Consider the following 25,882-nt stretch of genomic DNA (forward strand, 5'->3'; position numbering starts at 1 on the left):
TGGTGTACTAGAAGCATTACAAGCACTATGAGTTGGAATTAGGGTTGCCAGATTTCCAACGGGCCAGGTAGGGACAAAAAAAAAAAAAAAAAGGTCTTTCACACAAAGTGAAGACCAAAAAAAAAAAAGGTCTTTAAGGCGGAACATCGCAGTTCTGCATTAAACACGAGTAGCTCCATGTTTAGAGATTTTTGATTGGTCTGTATGCCGGTATACGAACCAATCAAAAAAAAAACAAAGTGGAGGCTGTTTCGTCAGGATTTTAACCAGCAGTGTGGGACTTTGGATTGGGCTGCTGATCCCGGGACAGTCCCGCTCAAATAGGGATGTCTGGCAACCCTGGTTGGGATAGTGATACTTTATTGTAACAAGGCAGAAATAACAGGCCCAATTCCTTTTTCTGCTTCTACTGACAAAGGATAGTCAACTACCATAGGTATTGACTCATAAGATTTTAGTGTTCTGCGGACAGGTTCTGCTTCATGTGTGAGCCCTTTCTCCTAGGTAGTCCGCAGCTGTGGAAGGATAACTCTCAATTCTTCCATGTCAACATTTTCTTCTGACTGCTTTGTTAGAAAAGCAAAAAGGGCATCTTCATTTAAACAGTATTATTGTATAATCCTAAAGTTTCATTAGGAATGTCTAAAAATGCAGCATCTGGTGTGCAATAAACAGTACATCTAAGTTTGCATAGTTAATCTCCTACAAATAAATTTAGAGGGGCTGAATTTCCCAGTATAAAAGCATGCTGTTCTTTTAATGGACCAATTTGAATAGGGACAAATTTACTTTCTGGATATCTGTAGGAACTCTAGACACACACTCACTCCCTGAATTATGTGTTTGGAAAATGGAAGGTTTTTGGCATTGGCCAAAGCAGTCCTAGATCTAGTAGCTACCATGTGTATAAGAAATGGAACATATGTATTTTACACTGTGACATTGACAAAGGGACAGTACAAAATACATATGTTCCATTTCTTATTTTGCACTGTGACATTGACAAAGGGACGACAGCCGTTGTGGTGCAGCGGTAGCATTGTTGCCTCACAGCAAGAGGTTCTCCCATTCGATTCTCGGCTGGAGCGCCTTCTGTGTGGAGTCTGCATGTCCTCCCCGCGGTTGAGTGGTGTTCGAAAGACATGCATGAATGGGCGTGCCTTCGTTGAAGGTTGGACGTCGAGCTGGCACCTTGGCACTGTGAAAATCTACTGCCAATCATTAGCAGACCGGAGTTCCGCTGTGGCGACCCCTAACCGGGGAAAGCCGAAAGAAGAAGAACAACAACAACAGCATTGACAAAGGGACCCTCATGATCAATTGATACCAAAAGGAAATAACTGTAATTCCTACTCTGGAAGAGGGTGAAATTTCAGCATGTCAAGAATCAGGTGGGTTGTAAAGTGGAGGGGGTGCATAATGTAATGGTGACCAGTCATCATCTGATGATTCTGGTCATGCTAATGATAATTTTTCTAATTGTCTTAAGGGATACATATCCCGGGAATGGTACTTGTTATCTGTACATTTTGTAGATGAACTATTCTGTTTGCTGCCTGAAGCTCGGACTAACTCGATTCCTTTGCCTTATGTTTAGATTCTTCCTGCCAGTCATTAAAAGCTGACCAGCAAGAGGCCGATACTTTATTACCCCTTAGTTTGAACTTTATTTTTGAGATTTTCTAAAAAGTTTATCAAAGCTACCTTTTTCTGGGGTCTATCATTTCTTTTTAGCTCAGACCACTTTACCAAATATTTACAGGTGTCTTTATCATACTTATTAAACATATACCTCCATGGAGTGCCCTGCTCCAGCTCTTTAAATACATTTGTACTGACGTCCATTATAAAAACCTTCACACTCATATCAAAGGGATAGATCTGCAACTGTAATTAGTCATTCACATTTCCAATGAAGGAATTATGTGTTTCTTTTTCTTTATATTCTGATTACTGCCGCTCTTACTCCTGAGAAGGCTTGTCCCAAGAGTCCATTCTGCTTGCTGTCACCTGAGAAAGGGATCTTTCAAGTCCTTCTACTTAGGGCATCGCTGGCTGTTTAACAAGAATCTCTTTCCCTCTGTATTGATTAGAACCTCACTACCACACAGTAATACTGAAGCAGGCTTGTGAAAAGTTGATCGCATAGGCACCCAGTTTCCTCTTTTCATCCAATTTACCCACTCATGATCTATCAAAACTAGTGAAGAAAGTGTTGGCAAAGCTTACCTGTAGGGACTTTGTACTCTGCTAAGTTTTAGAATTGTGTACTGTCACATCAGAATCTGCCTGACAGAAAACATGTCTGTTTAGGGCCCAGTGGCAGTCTCTAATGTAGCAGCACACAAACTGCTTAGAACTCCAAGTAACTCGGCGCCAAATTGTTACAGTACCAAAAAACTTTCAAACAAGACAGTTCAGCAGCGCATAACCATCTCCTTTATTGCACAAAAATACATACATGGGAGACCAGACAATCATAATCCTGTCTCTTTGAATTAAAAGAATCATAATGCTTTATACCTTTCATTCAATTAAAAGCAACATTATTGTAACAATTATTAAGCTGCCATGACCAATTAGGAATGATTGCTAGTTTATGACATTCCATATTGGCCACATAATCCAGATTCCATGACGGAATACTCTGCTCAGTGCAAATCTTATACTTTTTTTTACCCCGTCAGCACTTGCTTATATTAGGCTGGAAGCAAGCTAACAACACCGAAAGACATTCTGAATATTTCATTCTTGCTGTGAAAGCATATTAGAAACGAAAAGCACATGCAAATATTTTCCCTTCTCTGTACTAATCAACATTTACAGATTTATAAAGTTCCTCAGTCTTTTAAGTTTTTTTTTCCAAGACCTTTATTGAATTATCACTTAAGACATAGACAAATGTAAATTTCTATGAAGGAAAACAAACCATGTTAACAACATTCGCAGTTGCAAATAGATATCACAGAAGTTGTTTTATACAATTGTCATCAATCCAGCATTACATAACTTGATCAATTCCTGCCTTTCCTTAAACCTCACTCCCCCCCCCCCCCAAAACATTATTTTGCATGTATTGTTTCCACATTTTCCATTTTTTTGTCTGCAGTTGGCTCCTGCCCTTTTCTAAAGATCTCACTTCCAGTTCTTTTATCTCACTACTTGAAATACAATTTGTGTAGACTTTGACTTTGATTTTTCTAGTTGTTGCTTTTTTGGCAGCCACCAGAATTACACTCCACAAGGCCTTACTGCGTTTAGGCAATTCAGATCCTGTATTTCAGCTCAAAAAATATAATTTTCTTTAGTTACACCAATTTCTTCACCCAGTGTTTCTGACACTGTACTCTGTAGGGAGTTTTTTAAATCTGCCAATTCATTACACTCCCAAAATATATCCTAGTTACCTATTTCTTCCTCCTCACACCTTTTTCCTCATTGTACTCCAACATTTGTTATCTACCTGAAGAAAAAAATTGTGGAGTCTGCTTGTGATATATGTATATCTATGCAAACACTTACAAGCAAAAATCCTAAATATTCTAGAATTTGCTGCATATTTTGGAGCCATTTGTATGTCCTCCCATTGTTTGTTTTCTTGTGGATTGCTTATCCAGTCTTTTCTAATCTCCTCTGATTCCTATAATTATTGTACAGTATTTTATGTCCTGCTAATTGTCCCATTTTAACTGCAGCTTCTGCTCTAAATTCAACTAAAAACTCTACCAGTCTTAAGTTTTTATACACTATTCCCAAACCTGACCCAGCAGCTATGGCTTTTGTTGATCCTGCTGCTGCTAAACACTATTAATTCCAATCCTACTCTTTCTGGTAATGATTAAAAATTATTGATAAATATGGGAAAAAAGTTTATACATCTGCATCTTTGATTTTCAGAATTTTGAATTGTTGGGCTCATTTGTTTGTTCTGACTAATTTTGAAAGTATGAGTAATATTTTATCTACAGTTTTTTTCCTGTGAGAAAAAATCTGCTTTTAATAATTTACGTTCCTTTACTGCACAGGTCACACTACTCATTGTTTACAAGATAGGTATGACTCTTGATGCTTCTTCGAGGGCTATGACAACTAGTACTGTTTTGGGGAGGTTTGCATGGCTGCATTCTCAGAACTTCCCAGGTGATGATAAAAAATTATATTTTAAATTCCCTTTTGGATAGAGTTTTAGTTTTTGGCCCCTCTGCTGCTAGAGGTGATCAAAAATTGTGATGAAAGGGGTAAGCTGATCCAGGGATTTTTCAGCTCTCCTTTCCAAATTTTCTAAATGATTCTCTAATACCTCATCCGGTTTCCTGCAAAAAGCAGAATAAACAGTCTCAACAAAATACAGGAAAACTGATGTTTAAAAAGAAATAGCAAGGGGGTCCAAAAAGAAGCCCTGATCCTCCCAAAACCAAGGACAGTCCAACACGTCTGACTGTTCAAGAAACTTTGTGATCCCCTCCCACCTTGACCTTTTTTTTTTTTTTTTCCCTTCCAGAAAGTCTGAATCTCCATTTTTCTCATTGGCAACAATAGTTTGACAAATGAGTTCTGAAGACAATTTATCAAGGAATACAGAGGGTTCTTCCTCCATATCAGATTCTCTTATTTCCATTGGTTCTTCATCACATGCTGTCCCAAGGAGTGTTAGAACCAGTTCCTCCTTCTTAGGCTAGGAAGGGAACCAGTTCCTCCTTCTTAGGCTAGGAAGGGTTTTTATTCAAGGATGTTCTTAGTACCAAAGAAATAAAATGCTTGGAGACCAATTTCTGGCTATTTCTTTCCTAAACCTGTTTGTGATAGTGCCCAAGATGAAAATTATGTAATTTCACAACCTGTTACCTGTTCTTCCTCTCTCAAGTTTCCTGGTAACACTGGACTTAAAAGTTGTTTATTATCGCATCCGTATTCATCCAGACTTCAGACGTTTCTTTAGGTTTGTGTATTTGGATCACATTACCAGTTCTTTGCCTTTGGACTATCCACTGCACCAGGAGTGTTCACAAAATGTCTTAATCCAGTTGTAGCTCATAACAGTTTACATGATAATCCACATTTTTCCATATTTAGACAACTTGCTTATCTTTGTCAAGTGTCAGGAACTTTTCTCTTAGGTGAGAGAGCTCTTACACAAGCTGGTATTCCAAAAGAACATTTAATTTATTTATTTATTTATTTATTTATTTAACATTTGTTAACCGGGAAAGTTCGACTTGGAACAAAGCCAATTTTCAGCAGAGGCCTGGGGAGAAACACTCCAGATGCATGTCTTTGTAACGTGGGAGGAAACCAGAGCACCTAGAGGAAACCCACATGAATGCAGGGAGTACATGCAGATTCCACACAGAAGGCACTCCAGATGAGAATTGAACCAGAGGAACCTCTTTCTGTGAGATGATGACAGCATTAAAAATGACATTCAAAAAGTCCTGACTCCTTCACACAGGATTGTGCTCCTGGGATGTCAACTAGATTTCATTTCAAATAGCTTTTCTTTCATAGAAAAAATTTATCTGTATCTAGGTTTATTTCTAAGGTTATTCAGTCAGACTTCAGTCTCTGTGAAGGAGTACTGCAGGATTATGGGTCTTGTGACTTCTACGATTCTCATGACACCCCTAGCAAGACTCCACATGAAAAAGATACAGTGGTATCTGAAGTCTCTTTGGTCGCAGCATCAACAGCCTTTGTCTTTTCAAATCCTAGGGCTTGGGTTTGTCAGAAGACAAATCATTTGGTGGAGATAACGGATATCCTTAAATTCAAGTCTCTCCTTTTCTTTCCTTGTTCCAAAGCAGTCTGTCAGCACAGATGCCTCAGAGTTTGCTTGGGGAACAGTTTCAGGAGGGATAAAATTGCAGGGTGTGTAGGACACCCAAGGATAGATGCAAGCGCATGAATATCTAAGCTACTCTTGCCCTGATCAATGCATTCAACTGTCAATCATCTTTGGTCCCTGGGACCTCTACAAGTTATTATAGACAGTGCCACAGTCTTGTGGTACATAAATGGGTCGTACCTCCTTTGCAGACTAGCCATGTTAGCTAGTGATATAGCTTCACTTCACAATCTCACTCTACATGCATCCTATATTATGTCAGAGCAAAACTGTATGGCAGACGAGCTGAGCAGGACCAGGCCAGACCATCATGAATGGAAATTAAATCAGGGTTTTTTCCAAGATCGGATCCATCACTGTGGAGCTCCTAAAGTAGACCTCTTTGCCTCTTTTCTGAGCAACCAACTGGCAAGATTCTGTTCTAGGACTCCATGCAAGAAGATCTGAAAAGACAGATACTTTCTTTTCCTTGGACAGCAATGTTCTTGTATCCCCCAAGATTATTGTGATGACTACCTTCTGGCTCAGGCAACCATGGATCTCACTTCTTTTGGAAATGACCAGGGACAATTAGCCTAAGCTTCCTCACAGACTGGATGTACTCTTGCAAGAGCAGATGTGTTTGAAACACCCAGTGTCTGTCAACTTTGACTGTCTGGATGATAAGATATCAGTTCATTTGATGCCCCTGTTTACTGAGGACAGGGACTAATGGAGGCAAGAAAGCCTGCTATTGCAAAATGATATATTAGCAAATAGTTAGTGCCAACAGCATAACCAGGACCCATTTGGGGCTAGTTGTTCTCTGGTTTTGCAATATTTGTGAGAGTTACTATCATATGGCCTTTTCTTATTCCTCACTCAGTGTTCCTTTATTGATGATTTCAGCATGTCTGCCCATGGATCCTCCTCTTTCAATGCAGTCTGATGTCAAAATGTTTTTGAAAGGGGTTTTGCACAAGATGCCTCCAAGTAAATCAGTGCCTTACCTTGGGAATTTTGTGTTGCAGATGCTAACACTTACTCCATTTAAAGCAGCTAACATGGCTGTCTTGAGGTTCTTAGTATGGAAAACAGTGGCAGAAGTCAGAGTAATCAGTGCAAGAAGAACATCCGAGTTGCAAGCTCTTATGGTGAGTCAACTCTATCTTTTTCCACAGAGAAGGGGTTTCTTTGAGAATTAATTCTTCTTTTATATCTAAAGTGCTATCAGAGTTTACTTTAAACTAAATTATCCATCTCTCCATTTTCTTTCCTGAAACTCAAAATGAGGGAGAAGTGATGCTCCATACCTTGGATGTCCATAGACAGCCTGGGTACTTTTTTGATGGAACTAAGTCTTTCAGATCTTTGGATAAATTGTTCATTTTTTGAAGGTAAAAAGAAGGGACAACCTGTATCACAGACCATTTCCAAACAGTAGATGTTTGAAAGATCACTGTGCAGTAGCCGTTCACTCCCTCTATCCCCCTCGTTTTTTGGTGTGTATTTTATGCGAGGGCGTGGACATTTATTTCTTGTTGCTAGCATTGTCCTTTCAGGGCTCAGCCCTCCCTTTCTAATGATTTGAACATCTACTGTTAAGTTAAATTTATGCTGTCCCAGATTACCTTGAAGGAAGTTTGCATCCTATCCCAGTTTGTCTGAGATGGACTGATTAAGCAGAACAGCTTCAAGCCCTAGAAGTGCATGTTGCAGAGGGATATCTTCCTTCGGTTCCACTTCTAACCATCGAAATTTCAAAACATTGAAATTCTGATCATCGAGACCAGAACATCAAATTCTGAAACATCGAAGGTTACAAGTGTAACCAAAAAAAAAAAAAAATTAATTTTAACAGTTGTATGCAGGGGGGGCTTTGCACCCCTAAACCCCACACACACACCCTACTTTGATATTCCAACTCCGAGACCGTACTACAGTGGAGTAAAGGGAAATCTCTCATTTATTGCTATATGCAGAAGCGCTGCACGGGAGATTTTCTGTACCCTATCTGTAGTGCCATCACACAGATGGCATATAGACACACACACTGCAATAACACAAACATTCTCCCACCTATATTTACCTGTTTCTTCCCCTTCAAACCTTCGATGTTTTCAAACTCGATGTTCTGGTCTCGATGATCTGAACTTCGATGTTTTAAACGTTTGATGGTTTGAAGGGGAACCCTTCCTTCAGATAACTCACAGGTGTGATATCCCCTTCTGAGCAGCAAACAACTGAGGAAATTGTGTTCCAGAGCATCACACACAGATTATGCAGTAGATACCGTCTCAATCACATGGACAAGTCTCTTTCCCTGTGTCCTGATTCCCTTTCCCCCCAGGGTGATCAGCAAGTAAGGAAGGGAGAAACAAAGATGCTCCTATAATTGTACCTTTACTATTTCATATGTCCAAGGTGAAATCTAATTTGCTGCCTCTGCAGTTGAGCCTCCTCATTCTGGGCAAGGAGAACCTAACACCCATCACACCGAATGTCTCTGCTGGTTACTGCCTAGGTGATCTAATCCTGCTGCTTTTCAAACACTAGTTCTTTGAGAACATGCTGGCAATCAAGGATGCCAAAAATCCTGCAAAGGCAGTCCTGTTTAACTAAATGGAAGACGTTTTCTGTCTGGTGCTACATAATGAATTAAGACCCTCTTATTGCATTGGTGCCCACAATGCTGCAGTAATTCAGTGAGCTGCTTTATTTAGGTCTGGCATATCCCTCAGCGAATGTACAGTTCTCAGCCATTTCAGCCTGCATGTGGATATATTATACTTCTTTAAGGGGGTTCTTTGCGTGATAGTGCATAGAAGGAATTGCTTCTCAGTGTGAGAATTAATATCCTGGAAAGGTTTGTACAGTTTTTTTTTACCTTCTTTCTCAATACCTTCAAATACCCAACCTGGCATACTGCTCTGTTAATTACCATCACCTTCTCTAGAAAATACTCAGAACTATAACCACTTGTGTGTAGAGAGTCCTTTCTTGCCTTCCAGAATTACAGGGTCATTCTTGGATCTAGCTCCTGCTTTGTGCCAAAATTGGTGAAAATTTCTTCTTAACCAAGTTATTCAGTTACCTGTTTTCTTCCCCAACTCCCAGAACAAGACAGAGAGTTACACAGTCTTTAGCTGTGCTCAGACGACTGAAACTTTATTTAGATAAAACAAAGACCATCAGAACTTCTGACTATTTGTTTGTATTCTGTGCAACCAGGAAGAAGACAAAAACAGTTTCAAAAGTAAACAGTTCCGAAGTGCCCCCATAATATTACTTTTTGTTATTCATCATTAAAGGACACTGTGGGAGAGCCCACAGTACTAAAGGTACTGCCACCAATGTGGCTTTTTTCATGGAGGTGAGTGTGCAGTGCTGTTGTAGTGGTAGCAACCTCCTTTTTGTTGCAACACTGTAGGCTAGACATTGATTCTAAGGCAAAGGCTGGCATTGCTGTTGAGTTTTTGCTACAGTACATCCCAGTCAGTCTATCTTCTACACCTTGTAAGTTCTGTAAGTCATGTCAGTAGTAAGGACCTACTGCATCAGTCTTTTGTGTAAACAGCATAGTGCAGATGTTCATCGTGCATACAGCTGCAGTCATAACAGATGGGTTCTCCTGCCATCAGGCGGGTCCTTGGTCGGCCGAATTCCAAAGTCTAGGTCCGGCGTTGGTTGTCGTCGCTTCTTCCCTGATGTCAGTGCGCCAGGGATATAAAAGAACCAGCCGACGCCATTTTCTTCAGTCTTTCTTGCCGCACGGTGCCCGAAGCAGAAGCAGTTCGCAAGTGCCGGTCGGCCAGCTCCTGAGATTACGAAAATTTGGAAACTGAAGTCTTCTTGAAAGCTAAGTACCCCGTTGGGGAAACTATTCTTGCCTCAGACCGATGTCAGACAAAGTTAATAATTGTATTTCTTGTGGGAAGCAAATATCACATAAGGATTTCCATTCCCTCTGTATACCTTGTTTAGGCCCAGACCACGACGTCTCGGTCTGTCGCTTTTGTGCTACATTCAACAAACGCACCATTAAGCGTCGGGCGGAGTTCGCCCAGCATTATTTTGGGAAAGCATTTAACTATATTATGTCGTCGGATACTCCGACTCCAGTTTTGTCTAAAAAAACGCAAAGATAAGGACCGACACATGAGGTCCGCGGCCCCTACCTACACCACGCCAAAGCCGACTACACGTGGTCCGGTTCTCAGCGAGGCGCCTTACACAGCCCCTGACTACCGATGACACTTCTTTGGTGGTGTCTCCTGTGCCCGAGGTCGCAGGCTCCTCGGCCCACACCCCGACTACAGATACCGAAGCCACTCTTGGCGTTGAAACTCAGAATGTGGACAGGTCCACCTCCACTCAAGGTGTCTTCAGACCTTCCTCTTCTTTCTCCATCAAGGCTTTCACTAAGTCTAAAGCAACCATGCACTCTAAGAGACAAGCTACACAGGGCCCATCTCCAGGCCCCATACCTAAGAAACAGATGCTTAAAATGGCTGAGGACTTAATTACTCTTATCAGAGGTTCTCAGCCCCCACTGGACAAAAGGCCCAGAGTGGAGGAAGATTCCCCCTCCTCTGATCAGGGCTCCATTATTTCAGAGCACTCTGATGATCAGGAACATTCTTACTCCCCTTTTGAAGACTCTGATACGGAGGAGTCCATCCCTTCTGTATCCCCCCCTGAGGATTACTCATTTGGGGAAACTTTGCATACCTTAAGGGAACACTTCCACTGGGAAGGCCAAGATTATTCAGATTCCAAGAAAAGGCTTAGGGAATTTCTCTTGCTACCTCAGCACAGGCCTCTGGCTATACCTCCTGTCTTGGACATCCTAGATGATGTTTACTCGGAGGCCTGCCTTAACCCGGACTCTCTACCTCTAGCTCCAGTTAAGCCTGACGGGTACTACAGGGTTCCTGACTCACACCAGTTTCTATACAAAAGCCATGCTGCTGACCCAGAAACCATCTCACAGGGTCCCAAGGGAGTTAAGGCCTCCACTGCTAAAAATCCATTACCTTCCAAGAGAGATTCCAGATCCTTAGAAAGGTGGGGAAAAAGGGTATATACCTCTGCTACCTTAACCATTGGGGCCTTAAACTGTCAGTTCCATATGCTAAAATACCAACAGTTTTTGTTATCACAATTGAAAAGTAAAATGTCACAACCTGAACAACCTGACTTGAAGGAGTTGCAGGATTTGATGCATAGTGCAGAACAGGTGGGTAAGCATACCTTACAATGTGGTTTTGATGCTCTAGAGGCCTCATGTAGAGCTGCTGTTACAGGATCAGTCATATGTAGGCATGCCTGGCTCAAGGAACAAGCCTTGCCTGATCATGTCAAAGCTAAATTACTAGACGCCCCTCTTCAAAAGGATGTACTATTTGGTGCTAATGCTGAGGAGGTATTAAGGAAAATGGAGGAAAAGACTAAATCAATGCAAACTGTGAAAGATTTTCTACAGGTACAACCCCCACGTTTTAGTAGAAATTGGCCTTCCAAAAACTGGTCCTTTCCTGCCACGGACAGACCCCAAAGAGGCAGATACAGGCGCCCGAGGGGCAGTGGACATACCCAAGGATCGTTTAGAGGCAGACAATGGCAAGCTCCTACACAAAGAGATGGTGAGGATAACTCACAATCTTTCAGAAAGCAAACCCAATGACTTTCCCCTTGGCATGCCAAGCAAGTCTCAAATAGCAGCCCTCTTAGGAGGAAAGCTGGCATTATTTTCAAAAAATTGGCATATTGTCACAAAGGACAAATGGATCCTGGACATTATAAACAGAGGCTACAAATTCCATTTTCACACCCTTCCAAAAATGATAGGCATACCAAACCTGCCACACAATCAAAGGGCAGAGGCACAAAGGCAAATTACAGATCTCATAAACATGAAGGCTATTCAAGAGGTACCTACGCACGAACAAGGTCAAGGTTTTTATTCCAGGCTATTTCTGGTACCAAGGAAGGGAAAAGAATGGAGACCTATTTTGGACCTGTCCATCCTAAACACATTTCTACTAGTACCAAAATTCAAGATGCTCACTCTACAGCAACTTCTTCCCATGCTGGGCAAGGAGTCTTGGCTGGTAACACTGGACCTCAAGGAGGCATACCTGCATGTCCCAATCAGACAAAATTGCAGAAGGTACCTCAGATTTCTTGCAGGTTCAACCATTATCAATTCTCTGCATTGCCCTTTGGCTTATCTACTGCGCCCAGAGTATTCACAAAATGCCTGGCATCAGTAATTGCCTACTGCAGACTTCAAGGGATACAAATATACCCCTATTTGGATGACTGCCTGATCCAAGCGGACAGCAAGCACATTCTTCTGAAACATCTGGCTTATGTAATAATGTTGTTGAATTCTCTGGGATACACAGTCAACAAAAAGAAATCAAGCCTAATACCCTCTCGGAAGATAATTTTCTTGGGTGCCAATTTGGAGACAAACACCCAGATGGCCTACCTCACGCCAGAGAAGCAGGGGCAACTAATTCAATACTTCAGAGCACTAGCAAATTGCACCAGGCTGACTGCAAGGAAAATCCTGCAGCCTCTGGGATTCATGGCATCTTGCATCTTACTAATTCCATGTGCAAAGCTGCATATGAGGAAACTACAATGGTAGCTGAAAAACATATGGTCTCAACACAGCCACAGTTTGGAAACAATAATACCACTAATTCCATGTCTGCAAAAGGAATTTCTGTGGTGGGCTCAAGCATGTCAAACAAACACAGGTCTTCCATTCAGCAAGCCTCAAGCAAATCAAGTCATCACAACAGACACCTCGGACTACGCCTGGGGGGCGCACATGACAGATTGGTGCATTCAGGGCAAATGGACCCAAAAAGAAAAGCACCTTCACATCAATCAGAAGGAAATGCTAGCAGTAATAAATGCTATCATAGCTTTCAAGGACCTTCTCCAACCAGGTCAACTATTGATAAGAACGGACAACACCACACTTATGTGGTACATAAGCAAACAGGGAGGAACACATTCTTACCCCCTATGCAGACTGGCCATGTCACTTTGGAACATGGCCATGGACTTACAAATGGAACTACAAGCACAGTACTTGCCAGGCAAGGAAAACACGCTGGCAGACAACCTAAGCAGGAATATGACAGATCCACGCGAATGGAAATTGCATCCAAAAGTTTTTACAGAAATAATACAAGAATGGGGAAGGCCAGACATAGATCTCTTTGCCTCCCACAAAAATCACCAATTGACAAAATTCTGCTCAAGGATTTTCCACCCAAAGGCCTGGAGAGTGGACGCTGTCTCTTTCAGTTGGACAGCAATGACAGTTTATGCCTTCCCACCTCTTCCTCTGCTGCCCAAAGTTCTATTGAAAACCAGAGCAGGCAGACCAAAGATGATTCTCATTGCTCCGGACTGGCCAAGGCAACACTGGCACCCACTCCTGAGGAGCCTGACGCATTCCCCACCATGGACCCTGCCTCTAATGCCTTTTCTTCTTACTCAGCACAGCTTCAAAACTCTTCACAGCCAGCTAAAAACACTCAATCTAGCCACATGGAAGATTCCTTAGCATCACAACAGGCCCTACTCTCCAAGGAGGTGCAAGATGTCATTTTGGAGGCCAGAAGGCAATCAACTAGAAAAGCTTACTCTGCAAAATGGAAACAGTTTTGTGTCGAACGAGAAAAAGGGCCAGGATCCTGGAAAACTGAATTTACCTCAAATACTACAATATTTGGCTGAGCTGCTAAGCAGTGGACTTTCATTCTCCTCCATCAAAATCCATGCCTCAGCCATTTCTGCAGAATTACAACACTGATCCACCTCTATTCTCTCACCCTCTCTTAAGACAGTTCCTCAGAGGGGCTAAGAATCTAAGGCCTCCAAGGAAACAACCAATACCTGCTTGGGATCTTAATTTCATTCTGGAAAAACTGACCTTGCCTCCCTTTGAACCAGCTGCCTCATCAGATTTGCAATATTTGTCCTGGAAAACAGCTTTCCTTCTGGCTATCACCTCAGCTCGTAGAGTTTCAGAACTACAGGCTCTCATGGCTGTCCAGCCTTTTATCATCTTCCATCAGGACAGAGTTTCCTTACGAACCAACCCGTCCTTTATGCCTAAAGTGGTATCCAGGGTAGCTTTAAATCAGGCCATACATTTACCTACTTTTTATCCCTAATCCTCAAAACAAAGGGGAGAGATTACTACATTCCTTGGACATCCACAGACAACTGCGTTATTATTTGGACAGAACAAAGCCTTTCAGAAAATCAGAACAGCTCTTTGTGTCCTATGCTGTAGGAGCTCAAGGAAAGCCAATTTCCAAACAGACAATCTCAAAATGGATAGCCCACTGCATACGCTTCTGCTATTCCTTTCATGGCAAAACAGTACCTACAGGCATTAGAACTCATTCCACCAGGGCCACAGCCACCTCTGCAGCTTTCCTCAGAGGAGTTCCTACCAAGGATATTTTGGAAGCAGCCACTTGGAGTTCTGTGCATACCTTCTCCAAGCACTACAACCTACCATTATACTCCAAATCTAGAGCAGGCTTTGCCACTGCAGTCTTGCAGGGCATTTTGGCTCCTCCTAGTTCCACCTAGTGCCTACCACCCCTTTCTTAGCTTTGGGATTCTACCCATCTGTTATGACTGCAGCTGTATGCACGATGAACGTAGTACAGTTTTGTACCTACCATAAATGTAGATGTTCGAGTGCTAATACAGCTGCAGTCCAGGTTTCCCTCCCTCCTTCTCCTCTTGGGACAGGCCTATTGGCTAACACCTCCTCATACAACCTGATTGGGGTATTCTTTTATGGTGTATTTGCTTGCAACTACTGCATTTTGATTATATTGCATTGCTTTATTACACAAATTTGTGTATTGCCTTCCTTCTGGGGGCTGAAGAACTGAAGAAAATGGCTTTGGCTGGTTCTTTTATACCCCTGGCGCACTGACATCAGGGAAGAAGCGACGACAACTGACGCCGGACCTAGACTTTGGAATTCGGCTGACCGAGGAACCCATCTGTTATGACTGCAGCTGTATTAGTACTCGAACATCTACATTTATTGGAGGTACAAAACTGTACTTTGTGTAAACGTACTACTATGTTAGATTTTTAGGTAGGTCATTTTTGCAGTATTAGTGCCGTCCCAGCATGCCTTATCTCCCTTGAGCATGATGGAGCTGAGCTGGGATAAGTTTTCCCTATAAACTTGCCTCTTTCCCCCTACTTCTCGGGGCCTCAGGCATTCTCATGTCTGAACAGACTTTCAGTCCCAGAAAATGTCCATGTATTTTCCTGCTTAGTTAGAATCCTTATGACTATGTCAAGGAACGAAATTAGGCTCTAAAATGGCACTGGTATAGGTCAGTTTTATGCAGAGCACTTGCATGCATCCCAGAAAGGCAGTCATCTGCTCAGCCAGGTGGGAGAAGTGCACTGAGCTTTTGAAGTCAGGCTAGATGTTGAGTTTTCTGAGGTTGAAGTCGTTGTAGAAGGACTACTGCAGCAGTGATCTGCTCAAGCATCTACTGGTTACGGTGAATTCTTACACAGTTGTGTTTTGCTAAAATATGACTTGGAACACACTGATCACTACTGAGAGCTGATTCTGTCAAAGTAGATATGACCTGGTGATCTTCCTACAGAAGTATGAAAATGGGCTGATTACTAGACCTGTAGTGCACTCTAAATAAGAATCATTTTTTCAACGTTAAAATAACTTTAGTAAGAAAGTTGAGTATCCTGGTATGTCTGACCATTGTTGTTGGCAGCCTTTATACTTCAGAGGAATTGTACTACAGTGGTTCTTCAGCACAGAAGACCTAAATGTCTTTTTGCCTGGGATAGGTCCTGTGTTTGGAGGTTTCCTATGCCCTTATGTGTTAATGTCATGATTAGTCTTTCTATTACCTTACAAATGAGGCTATGGATCGGTAATTACTTGGATCAATGTGGTATGAATGCTGTTGTCCTCCATTCGCTTTGTGCAAAGCATGTGTGGAGGCTGTGTTGAAGTAGCATTCTAGGTGTTTAGATAAATCATGCTGTTTAAGATGCATCCTGAGATATTGTCAGGGCTCATTCCTGGGCTTTGACAGTGCTTTCAGGACTTGGCCATTTGTGAAAGTTGGAGGGGGGGGGGGGGCTGGTGTCTGTTAAATAAATTTCTTATGAGGTAATACAAGGTGAAAGACAGGAGAAGTTAGAGCTGAATTTATCAGGTAATAGTTTTGCTGTGTCTTCAGCTTCAGTGTAGGTGTTGTCATTCACAATCAGCACAGCGCATTACTGTGTAGAGCTCTTGAGGTTGCAAACATAGATAAAGCTTTGTGATTGTTCTTTACTTGGGTGGCTGTTTTTGCCTCAAGCTCGACATTGGTGGTTTAATTAAAGTTCTCAGTGTTTATTTTACTAATGATAGGTCTAGTCTGCTGTGAATTATTCTTCTGATTTTTGGCTATAATTCTCTTTCTTTTATTGTAAAGCTTGCTAATATTGTGGTTTCATCAAGGTTGTTTGTTATTGAGGTTAGTCCTTATCTTGTTTTTATAAGATACAGCTGCCTCTCTGTAGTTGTTGACATATGTTAATAGGCTCATAGTGAATGACTTTGCATATTCAGTGGAGATTACTGGATTGGGGGGGCATTGAAATTTGCTAATATACCACTTAGAAGTAGAAAGTTTGCACTGGATAAATTTCTGAGTATTCTAGGAGGTTGCTATGATCTCAGGTTTTAGTTTTATTTCAAGGGAAACAGTTTCATGGTCTGACCTGATTAGTGAACATGATACACTAGGGACAGAGCACGACTCAACCATATTATTAAGGTTAAAGTCTAGGATATTTTTTTCCCTAGTTGGTACTCTCACTAATTCTTCCACAGCATTTGTATTCATAATGTCCAGGAATCTCAGTGCTTGTGCACTAGTAGTGGTGGTGTACATTTCCCTGTTTAGACTTGGATAGTTAGTCACCCAAGCAAATGACTTTGTGTTTAATGCTGAGTAACTCCAGTTCTTGCATGTAGGTGTTATGCTTATCTAAAGTCATAGAGGGAGTCTATAACTGGCTATAAAGTGGTAAGGGACTTTACTGATGGTGAGCTGGACATTTCTTCTAATGCATCCTGCTCTTTAACCATCCCACATGTAAGACACTTTGAGATAAATATTGAGACACCTCCAACCTTTTTTCTTTCCTGCATCGTAGCTGGTATAAATGTGTGGAAGACATTATAGCCCTGTACAGCCATAGTACTGTCTGCCGATTTCAACCATATCTCAGTCATTATGTAGATGACTACGTCCTTTAAGATGATGAGGGCTTATAGGGAGTTGAGATTTTAAGGTTCCTACTATTTATCATTAACACATTCACATTATCCGTTGCTTTTGTAGTTATGTTGGTAAGTATATTTAGTTGACATTGGCTAAAAAAGGCATTATGGTTTGGAGGATGCCTTAGCCAGTAATCAGAAACCTAGGTGGGGATGGGTGCAGATCATTCCTGGCGAAGCAGCATGGTCTATCGATCATGCCCTCCCATGCTGAAGTATTTTACATTAGAATTACACCAAAATACCAAGCTAATTATTGGTTATTTTTTTGCTCTTATTTGTGACAGCCTTGGGGAAGGTAGAATGCTAGGCTCATACCTGCCTAGAACTCTCAGTAAGAGAACTCCAAAATATGTCTCTTCATACAATCCAGGGATGTACATCTCAAGTCTGTAATGCCCACGTGTACCATGACAGTCGTACTGGTATATTTTGCTCAAAGACTTGAGTGTATGCATAATTTGATGGATCCTGGCATCAGACAAGCAGCTGGCCATCACTCTTACCAGGCTCAGCCTACATCTGTATGTCTTACAAAGGAGTCTAATATTACTAAAATATTTGTTAGGGTAGATGTCCCCCTTATGGGCTTAGCTATGACTGTGCTATATGATGTGGTAGGCTTTGCAGTCTTGAGAGTGTTGATGAGGGTATTTAATGCACATGTTATGTTTTGAAGTCTTTGTGCTTTAGGTAAGTTGGTCTTAAGAACCTTAGCATATAGTGTCTTGTGAGTTATGGTAAGTGTTGTTGTGTGATGTACTACTTGCATTCTTGATTTCTTGGTTGTCTGTATGCAAAATTTTTTCTTCCAAAGGCATTTTGTAAATAATCGATCATGCTGCATTATGCTGTTTGGGTAGTAGGTGATTGCCAGACAGCATAAGGCAGCTCTTACACTGACTCAAATCTTGGTCAGGCTGGTTATAGATGTGCTATTTGGAATCTCCGGCTGAAGCCCAAATCAACACAGCTGTTTTATCACAGGGCATACCGCAATATTCAGAGTCTTAATTAAAAGACCCTCATCCCATATAACTTCAGACAAGAGCTTTGGGTTCACTACTATTGCATACTTCCAACCCCTGGGATTTTCATTCGTAACTGGTATAGTCTTGACAGATGCATCAGTGTGTTAATGCAATAGTGTAACTTTTCTCAGAATATTTCTGAATTTTTAAGCACAGTTATTTTTAGACCTGTAGATTGACACAGTAGAATTATGCCTTATCTGGCTTTTATAAAAGTATAGATTTGCCTTGTCTGTGTCTTTTTAATGTGTTTTACTTTGCATCATAGTGGGCTACTCAACATGTCACTGGTGTCATGTAATGGAAAAGGAATCATTTGAGAATGAGGAGATTGGGAAGATCCTTCATGACAGTTTTGTTGCCATTAAGGTGGATCGAGAAGAACGCCCAGATGTGGACAAAGTTTACATGACGTTTGTGCAGGTGATGGCTTTTTTTAAAATTATTACTGTTATTGTTGTGGTTTTTTTTTTTTTTGTTTTTTTTTTTTTGCAGCAGTATTTTAACTTTGACTCATATTCTTTCTCTCAGTTTTGCCAGAACAAACTCAGTTTTGCAGGGTGAGAAGGGTAAACAAGGAGTTGGCTCTGGGCATCAAGTTGTACGGGTTGCCGAACTTTTAAAAAAAAATAGTAACTTACAAAGCGGTCAAGAAGAGATCATTTATAGACACGGCTTATAAACTATCTGTCAAATTGTTCTTTTTCAAAAGCAGTTCACAAGCTATATACCTGTAAAAATGCAGGAGCAGTTTATCACTCAAGTTTACAATCTGTTTGTAAGAGATCTCAGTCATTTAGTAACAGCTTGTAAACAGTCAATACTATTTATTTTTTTAAAAGTAGGATCCATTGCTTATGTTAAGGATAAGCTTTACAGTTTTTACAGTCTCTTACTAAGTGAGAACAAGCAGTTGGACAGTAAGGGGACTTAAAATGAGTGTGGCCCAGGACAGCAAATTCCCTTGCTACAGCTCTGCATCAAGTTTATTTTTCAGCCCATGTCTTTTCTACAAGCTTGTCTGTCTGTTTATACAGTATATACTGAAACTATTGTACATGAGGGTTTTGGATTGCCTAGAGATGAGCTAAACATTATTAGAACAAAGCACTACAGAACATCGGTGGACTGCGGTGACAGTACAAACGATAGCTGTATATTCTTGGGAAAGTGCAGTAGTAACATAATCCAGTGATGTGAAGTTGTTCAATCTCGCAGTTTGTTCTTACACGTGGGTACGGAACCGATCCATCGGCTCCGAGTTGGCCGCTTTCCAAGATCTAGATCTCTGAGAAGCTCAAGACACAGTCCCTATTCCATGATGCTCTGCTGCCAAACCCCAGATCTAGTGTGCCACTGCAACTGATCTCACGCTCTTTGCAAGAAGCTTGGGCCAGTACCTTTTTTCTTGTCTTTTGACAGAAAATTGTCAATACTTGTGATAGTTTTTGATATGTAGTAGTAGTCGTAGTCTAAATATTTCCTGTTTGTGTTTTTTTTTTTTGAGATACTTAGCATGTGCTTTGTGTGTTTTCTTAGGAGCGGTTGCTCCTAGGCCTTTGGCCGTTTCTTTAGTTGCATTTTTTGACAGGGCTCTGTCAGTTATTGTACCTTTTTTGCTAATACTTGCTGTTTTTGTAAAATAGAGTTAGTGAGTGTTCAGGGATCTGAACGTTTTGTGTGATTGTTAGTGGTCTTAATATCTGTAAAGTTCAGGGATCTGAACCTTTAGCAATTGTGCTGTTTACTCGTTTTTTTACATATGTCAGAGAAACAGAGATCAGGGTTCAAGTGGTGTGGCTGTTGTCAGATGTCCATCACCAACCACCACAATTCATACGTTTATTGCTTATGGCCTTTACACCACAAGAGTACTGTTCCATCTGCCACTCTTTTAGTGGCAAAGTTATGCTGGAAAGGCGTAGGAAGATTATTGATAGAGGCCGCTTAAAGTCAGACTTCCTAGAGTCTTTAGATAAGTCTGAACAAACCTCCAAATCTTCGAAGGGGTCGGAGTCTTCCAAGATGTCATCAGAGCCCAAGTCATCGGCTCCGAGCACCTCAGGGAAGATTCGGTCGCCGGCTCCTCAGCCCTTGGAGCCAATAACCGAACCTTTGTCTCAGAGCCAAGTCCCGAGTTTGGAACCGGTATCAGAGGTTTTAAAGTCTCCGCTCCTTCGGTCAGTGGATTCTTCGGCTTCTTCGACCCATTCTTCCAGGACCCTCTCAGATGTCGATGTGGACCATGTAGGGCAGAGACTCTTGGAGAACCCGGCCTTGGCCAAATTGCTTTCGGCTTCATCTCATCTGACATTGAAGCCCGACACCCCCCATCATGATTTCTGCTCCTCCTCCGAGACCACTCGAGCCTTCCGAGCCAGAAGGTGAGGACCTGATAGTTGTGGAACCCTCTGAGCTGAGGCCTATTCCGGTGCCTTCGGCCCCGTCGACCTTGGCCTCTTCGGTTCCGATCAAAGGGTCTCTGAGCCGACACTTTCTCACTGGTTCTGGGGGGGGAGAGTCGAACCGAGGCTTTGGTTCTGACTCTTCCTCTCGGGGCCTCGGCGCAGTTGAGCTCAGCTCTATTCTCTGTTTCAGAGCCCCTGGTCTCGGCCCCGAGGAGACTGCCATCTTCTTCGGAAACCGGCGGACTCCTTGGGCTGAGACACCGGTGCCTTCGACGCCATGAGGAAGGTCATGTCTGTTAAGACTTTTACCTCTTCAGATCCTACCTCTTTCTCCCCTAAAGGGCCCTGTTATGTCTCTACATCACAGGTTCCTACCAAGCGTCGAGACCCAGAGCCTCAGGTAACCCCATCAGGTGACCCTTGCTCTACAGAGACTTCACCAGATGCCCCCACTGATGAAGTCCCTAGGAACAGACTGTGCAAGAGGTGGCACTTGGATTCCCCTCAGGAATCCTTGACATCAGACACCAACTTAGAAGAATCAGAAGGGTCCCCCTCAGAGGATGTCTCATTTGCAGATGTCCTAGAAATACTTAAGCAGAGGGGTGACTGGCAGTCCCTTACCCCTACTGAGGATCAGTCAGTGCTCCTGAAGGCCTTTGGGTCTCAACCTTCCACCTCCTGGGTTACTCCGCCTTTTGACGATTTAATGGACTTGATCACTCAAAAGGCGTGGGAGTCTCCTGATTCCATGGAATCGGTCCCTCAGAGGCCCAACAAATTTATCACCTCTCCTTAGGATAAGTCCTTTCTTACAAACGGAGTCCCCATCGATGCCATGGTGGTGGCGGTGGCTACCAAGAAAGAGATGACACAGACCTCTTCTTCTGTCCATCCTCCTAATAAAGATTCCAGGACAATGGACAGATATGGGAAACGCATCTTTAGTTCTGCGACATTTGCAATGAGATCACTTAACTATTTAACCCACTTTACCCATCTTTAACGAGGTCTCCTCAAAGAGCTTGGAGATGCTCTACAGGGCAACACAGATGATGCAGTCTCCGAGAAAGTGACGGCACAGCTTAACATCCTTAATTCCATTGTAAACTCATCCATACGGCTCATTTCTTATGCAGCCGAGGGATCGAGCCAGGCAGCAGGTTCAGCGATAGCTCTGCGGAGACGATCCTAAATGCGCACTTATGCTCCTTTGCGGGAAGCCTTCAAGTCTTCCTTTGTTAATACCCCATTTGATGGCTCTTCCTTGTTTGGGCTTAAAGTCAAGGAGACACTCACTAGGTGTGAGCAGGAAAGAAAGACTCTGTCTGCCGTAGGAGTCCATTTTTCCACTCCCACTAGACCATACCTCAAAGGGCTGAAGGGTGGAAAAATGTGGTTCCAGAAATCCCAAGGAGCTTTCCAGAACACATGGTGAACCCCCCCCTCCAGGGGCAGAGGAGGGGGCATAATGGTAGACGTCGCCCAGGCGGCAGAGGAGGTCTGCAGAACCAGGATGACAGGAGCAGTTCCTTGGCAAGCCCCATCAGTGCTCCTGAGAGGAGGCCAGACCGTCCTGCTCTGGAGGCAGTCGGGAATCACCTAGCTTTATACCCAGATGCCTGGCTTGGAATTGCATCAGATTCCTGGGGAAAAATATAATTACCAGAGGTTACATCATTCCCTTTTCAGAATCCCCTTCCATTCATGCAAGAATCCCAGACTTTCCACCCAGTCTGCGGAATCTAGTAGCCATAGAAATTCAAAAGCTGCTGGAAAAGAGTCATCCAGCCAGCCCCAGCGGACTAGATAGGATCCGAAGCTTACTCCAGGTTCGTTTTAGTTCCAAAGAAAACAGGGGACTGGAGGCCCATCTTAGACCTCAGCAAACTAAATACCTTTGTCAAAAAGGAACATTTCCGGAAGGTCACACTTAAGTCGATACTTCCGTTTCTCGAAACAGGCGATTTGGATGTGCTCGATAGATCAAAATGGCTAGGCTATCCAGAGATCACTTGCATTTCCGGCTGGGGGCCAGTCACTACCAATTCCGAGCTCTGCCCTTTGGTCTCACCACAGCCCCCAGTGTGTTCACCAAATGTGGTCACGGCTCACCTGAGACATTTAGGATTGCGGGTGTTTCCATATTTCAACGACTGGCTCCTCACCGTCACCACCAGGCATCAACTGATTCACGCCAGAGATTACACTATCAGCCTGTGCTCCCAGTTGGGCATAACCTTAAATTTCAAAAAATATGCTTTATCGCCGTCGCAGCATATTTCCTTTATAGGAGAAGATCTAGACACCACCACCACCCTGGTCAGATTGCCTCAAGAACAAGTAATCTCTTTACGAAACCAAGTATCCCTTTTGTTGATGGAAAAGAAAGTCCCATGGCAACGACTCTCATAGCGGTTCCTTTGGGGCATATGCACATGAGGATACTCCAATGGTTACTCTTCACACAGTGGTCTTAACAACTTCCAATGTCACACAAGATTATGCTGACAAATACTTGCAAAAAGGACGTCCTTTGGTGGTTGAACAGCCACAAAGTTACTGTAGGTCGTCCATTTGTACTCCCCCCTCCCACAGCCACAGTGACCACGGATGCTTCCCTGATAGGGTGGGGGGGGGGGCTGTGTCAGGGAAGAACTGTCCAAGGTACTTGGTCAGAAATGGAATCCAGTTTGCGCATCAATGCCTTGGAGTTGAGAGCGGTGTTCCTAGCGTTGCAACACTTTCGCGACTCTCTACCTTGAGAGACGATTGCAGTACAGACAGACAACATGTCTGTATTCTGGTACATCAACAAGCAAGGGAGAACCAGATATTAACCCTTATGCCGAGAGGCCCTGAGAATTTGGCAGTGGGCTGTATCCACCGAGCACTTACTGATAGCAATGCACATCCCGGGGTCATCCAACATGATAGCGGACAAATTGAGCAAAGCCATTCTGTTGCCTCACGAGTGGTCCCTCAAAGAACGAGTGGCAGAAATGATATACCGCAAATGGGGCCAGCCTTGCTGCGACCTTTTTGCATCCCCGATGAATGCCAAATGCAGAAGCTACTTTGCCCTGTACCCTCCACCAGGGGACATCCCAAGGGACGCACTTGTACACGATTGGCCCTCGGGTCTTCTGTATGCCTTTCCTCCATCCCCACTGATCCCCAAATTTTTACAGAAAGCCAAAAACCTGGGAAGGACTGTTATTCTGATAACCCCATTTTGGCCTCGGCAGATATGTTTCCCCTTCCTTCAACAATACCAAGTGGAAGAACCTTGGGTTCTGGACCCAGTGCCAGACCTTCTGACTCATTCGTCGGGAGTTCTTCACCCCTCTCTTGTCTCCCTCAAACTGACAGCTTGGCTGCTCCACCTCCCAACCTAGCCAGGTCTCCTGATTTGTCTCCCGCAGTTCAGCATATTCTAGTTTCCTCTCGAAGTCTCCACCAGGAAACTGTATAACAGCAAATGGAAACGATTTTGGTCATTGGGCTTCTCAACATGGTATTGATCATTTTATCGCCCCTATTCATAGCATTCTGGAATTTTTGTCTTCACTTTTCCATGATGGTGCGGCAGCCGCTACTATAAGGGTTCAGTTGGCGGCCATATTTAACTTCCATGTGGGATGCGGAGGTTCTAACATTATGTGCCACAGATTATGTAAAGCCTTTTTGAAAGGGACTCCTCACCTTCGACCCCCTATCAGACATCTGATTACTCCCTGGAATCTAAATTTGGTGCTGTCTCAACTCATGCTTCCCCTTTTGAGCCTGCATCTTCTTGTCCTTTGAAGTTCCTGTCTTGGAAGACCATTTTCTTAGTGGCCATTACTTCGGCGTGTAGAGTTTCTGAACTTCAAGCACTCTCTATTAGGCCCCCATATTTGGTCTTTCACCCCCACAGGGTGTCTCTAGAACAAATCCATCCTTTCTCCCGAAGGTCTGTTCCGAAGCGAACTTGAACCAGTCCATTGAACTTCCCACTTTTTTCAGGCATCATGCCAGTAAATTGGAATACATGTTGCAAAATCTTGATGTTCAAAAGAATTCAGAAAATCAGATCAACTATTTGTTTCCCATGCAGAGACAATAAGAAGGGCCTTTCAGTATCCAAAGTTACATTGTCCAAATGGCTTTCTGATTGTATAAAGTTTGCATATTCTTCAACCCATCAACCTTCAGAATGTGAAGTGAAATCTCATTCTACCAGAGCTGTTTCTACATCCCTAGCTCACGCAGCTCGTTTACCTTTGGACACCATTTGTGCAGCGGCTACTTGGTCCAAACCTCATACATTTATTACTCATTACAAATTGGACAGGGCGTCCAGGGACAGTGCTTCCTTTGGTTCCAATGTTCTCAGGAATCTACTCCCGTGAGCCACCCAGGATTAGGGTGCTTGGGACGCTACCCACGTGTAAGAACAAACGGCGAGATTGAACAACTTCACATAAAGAAGTTATGTTCTTACCATAACGTTCCATGTGAGTTTCATCTCGCCTTTGTTCTTACACTCCCTCCCACCTTCCCCCTTCATGTTCTGGAAGAATGGGTATGGCTGGTGGTCTGGTTGGTCTTGCTAGTATCCTCTTGCCAGCCAGGTTATCTCTTAACTAATTGTAAATAGTTACTTTGTTATATTGGGTTGCTTAGTTGTGTTTCTTCCTGGGTTCAGCAAACTAGATCTGGGGTTGGGCAGCAGAGCATCATGGGATAGGGACTGTGTCTCAAGCTTCTCAGAGATCTAGAGCTTGGAATGCGGCTGACACGGAGCCAATGGATCAGCTCCGTACCCACGTGTAAGAACAAAGGCGAGATGAACAACTCACATGGAACGTTATGGTAAGAACATAACTTCTTTTTTTTATCATCCCAGTTTTATAAGTTATGGTCTTCATGTTACCCACTATTACAGTCATAAATTCAGGAAACTCTACTGCAGGTAGATGTCTGCCATCTGGCCAGACTTTTAAAGCTAAACATCTTCCCTCCTCGGCTGGGCTGATGTCATCTTTCATCACATGCCTTCATATAGTTTGTATAAAGTTGATACTTGCTCCATATTCAGTTCTTTCTTGCTACGTTTGCAAAATGTACAGTGTGCAGTTCTGCATAGAGTATGTATTCATTAAGCCCTGAATTCAGGCATTGACTAAAGAACATAGCAGATAAGTAACCCATTGAGTAACCCTTTTATTTCTGTTTTCTGTACAACCAGAACTCTTCTAGT

The 25,882-nt window shown here is 42.8% G+C and overlaps 1 protein-coding gene across 2 annotated transcripts in view; it reads left to right on the forward strand.

Moving 5' to 3' along the window:
* SPATA20 (spermatogenesis associated 20) overlaps nt 1-25,882 on the forward strand; it is a 2,234,575-nt gene that overhangs the window by 318,369 nt on the left and 1,890,324 nt on the right. For both annotated transcript variants that reach the window (XM_044087351.1, XM_044087352.1), the window contains exon 4: nt 18,498-18,652. In XM_044087351.1, coding sequence (XP_043943286.1) covers nt 18,498-18,652 — 155 coding nt within the window. The remainder of the gene's footprint in view (nt 1-18,497; nt 18,653-25,882) is intronic.

Source organism: Protopterus annectens, chromosome 11.part0, assembly GCF_019279795.1.
Source record: "Protopterus annectens isolate FY-2018-M chromosome 11.part0, PAN1.0, whole genome shotgun sequence".
Classification (NCBI taxonomy): domain Eukaryota; kingdom Metazoa; phylum Chordata; order Ceratodontiformes; family Protopteridae; genus Protopterus; species Protopterus annectens.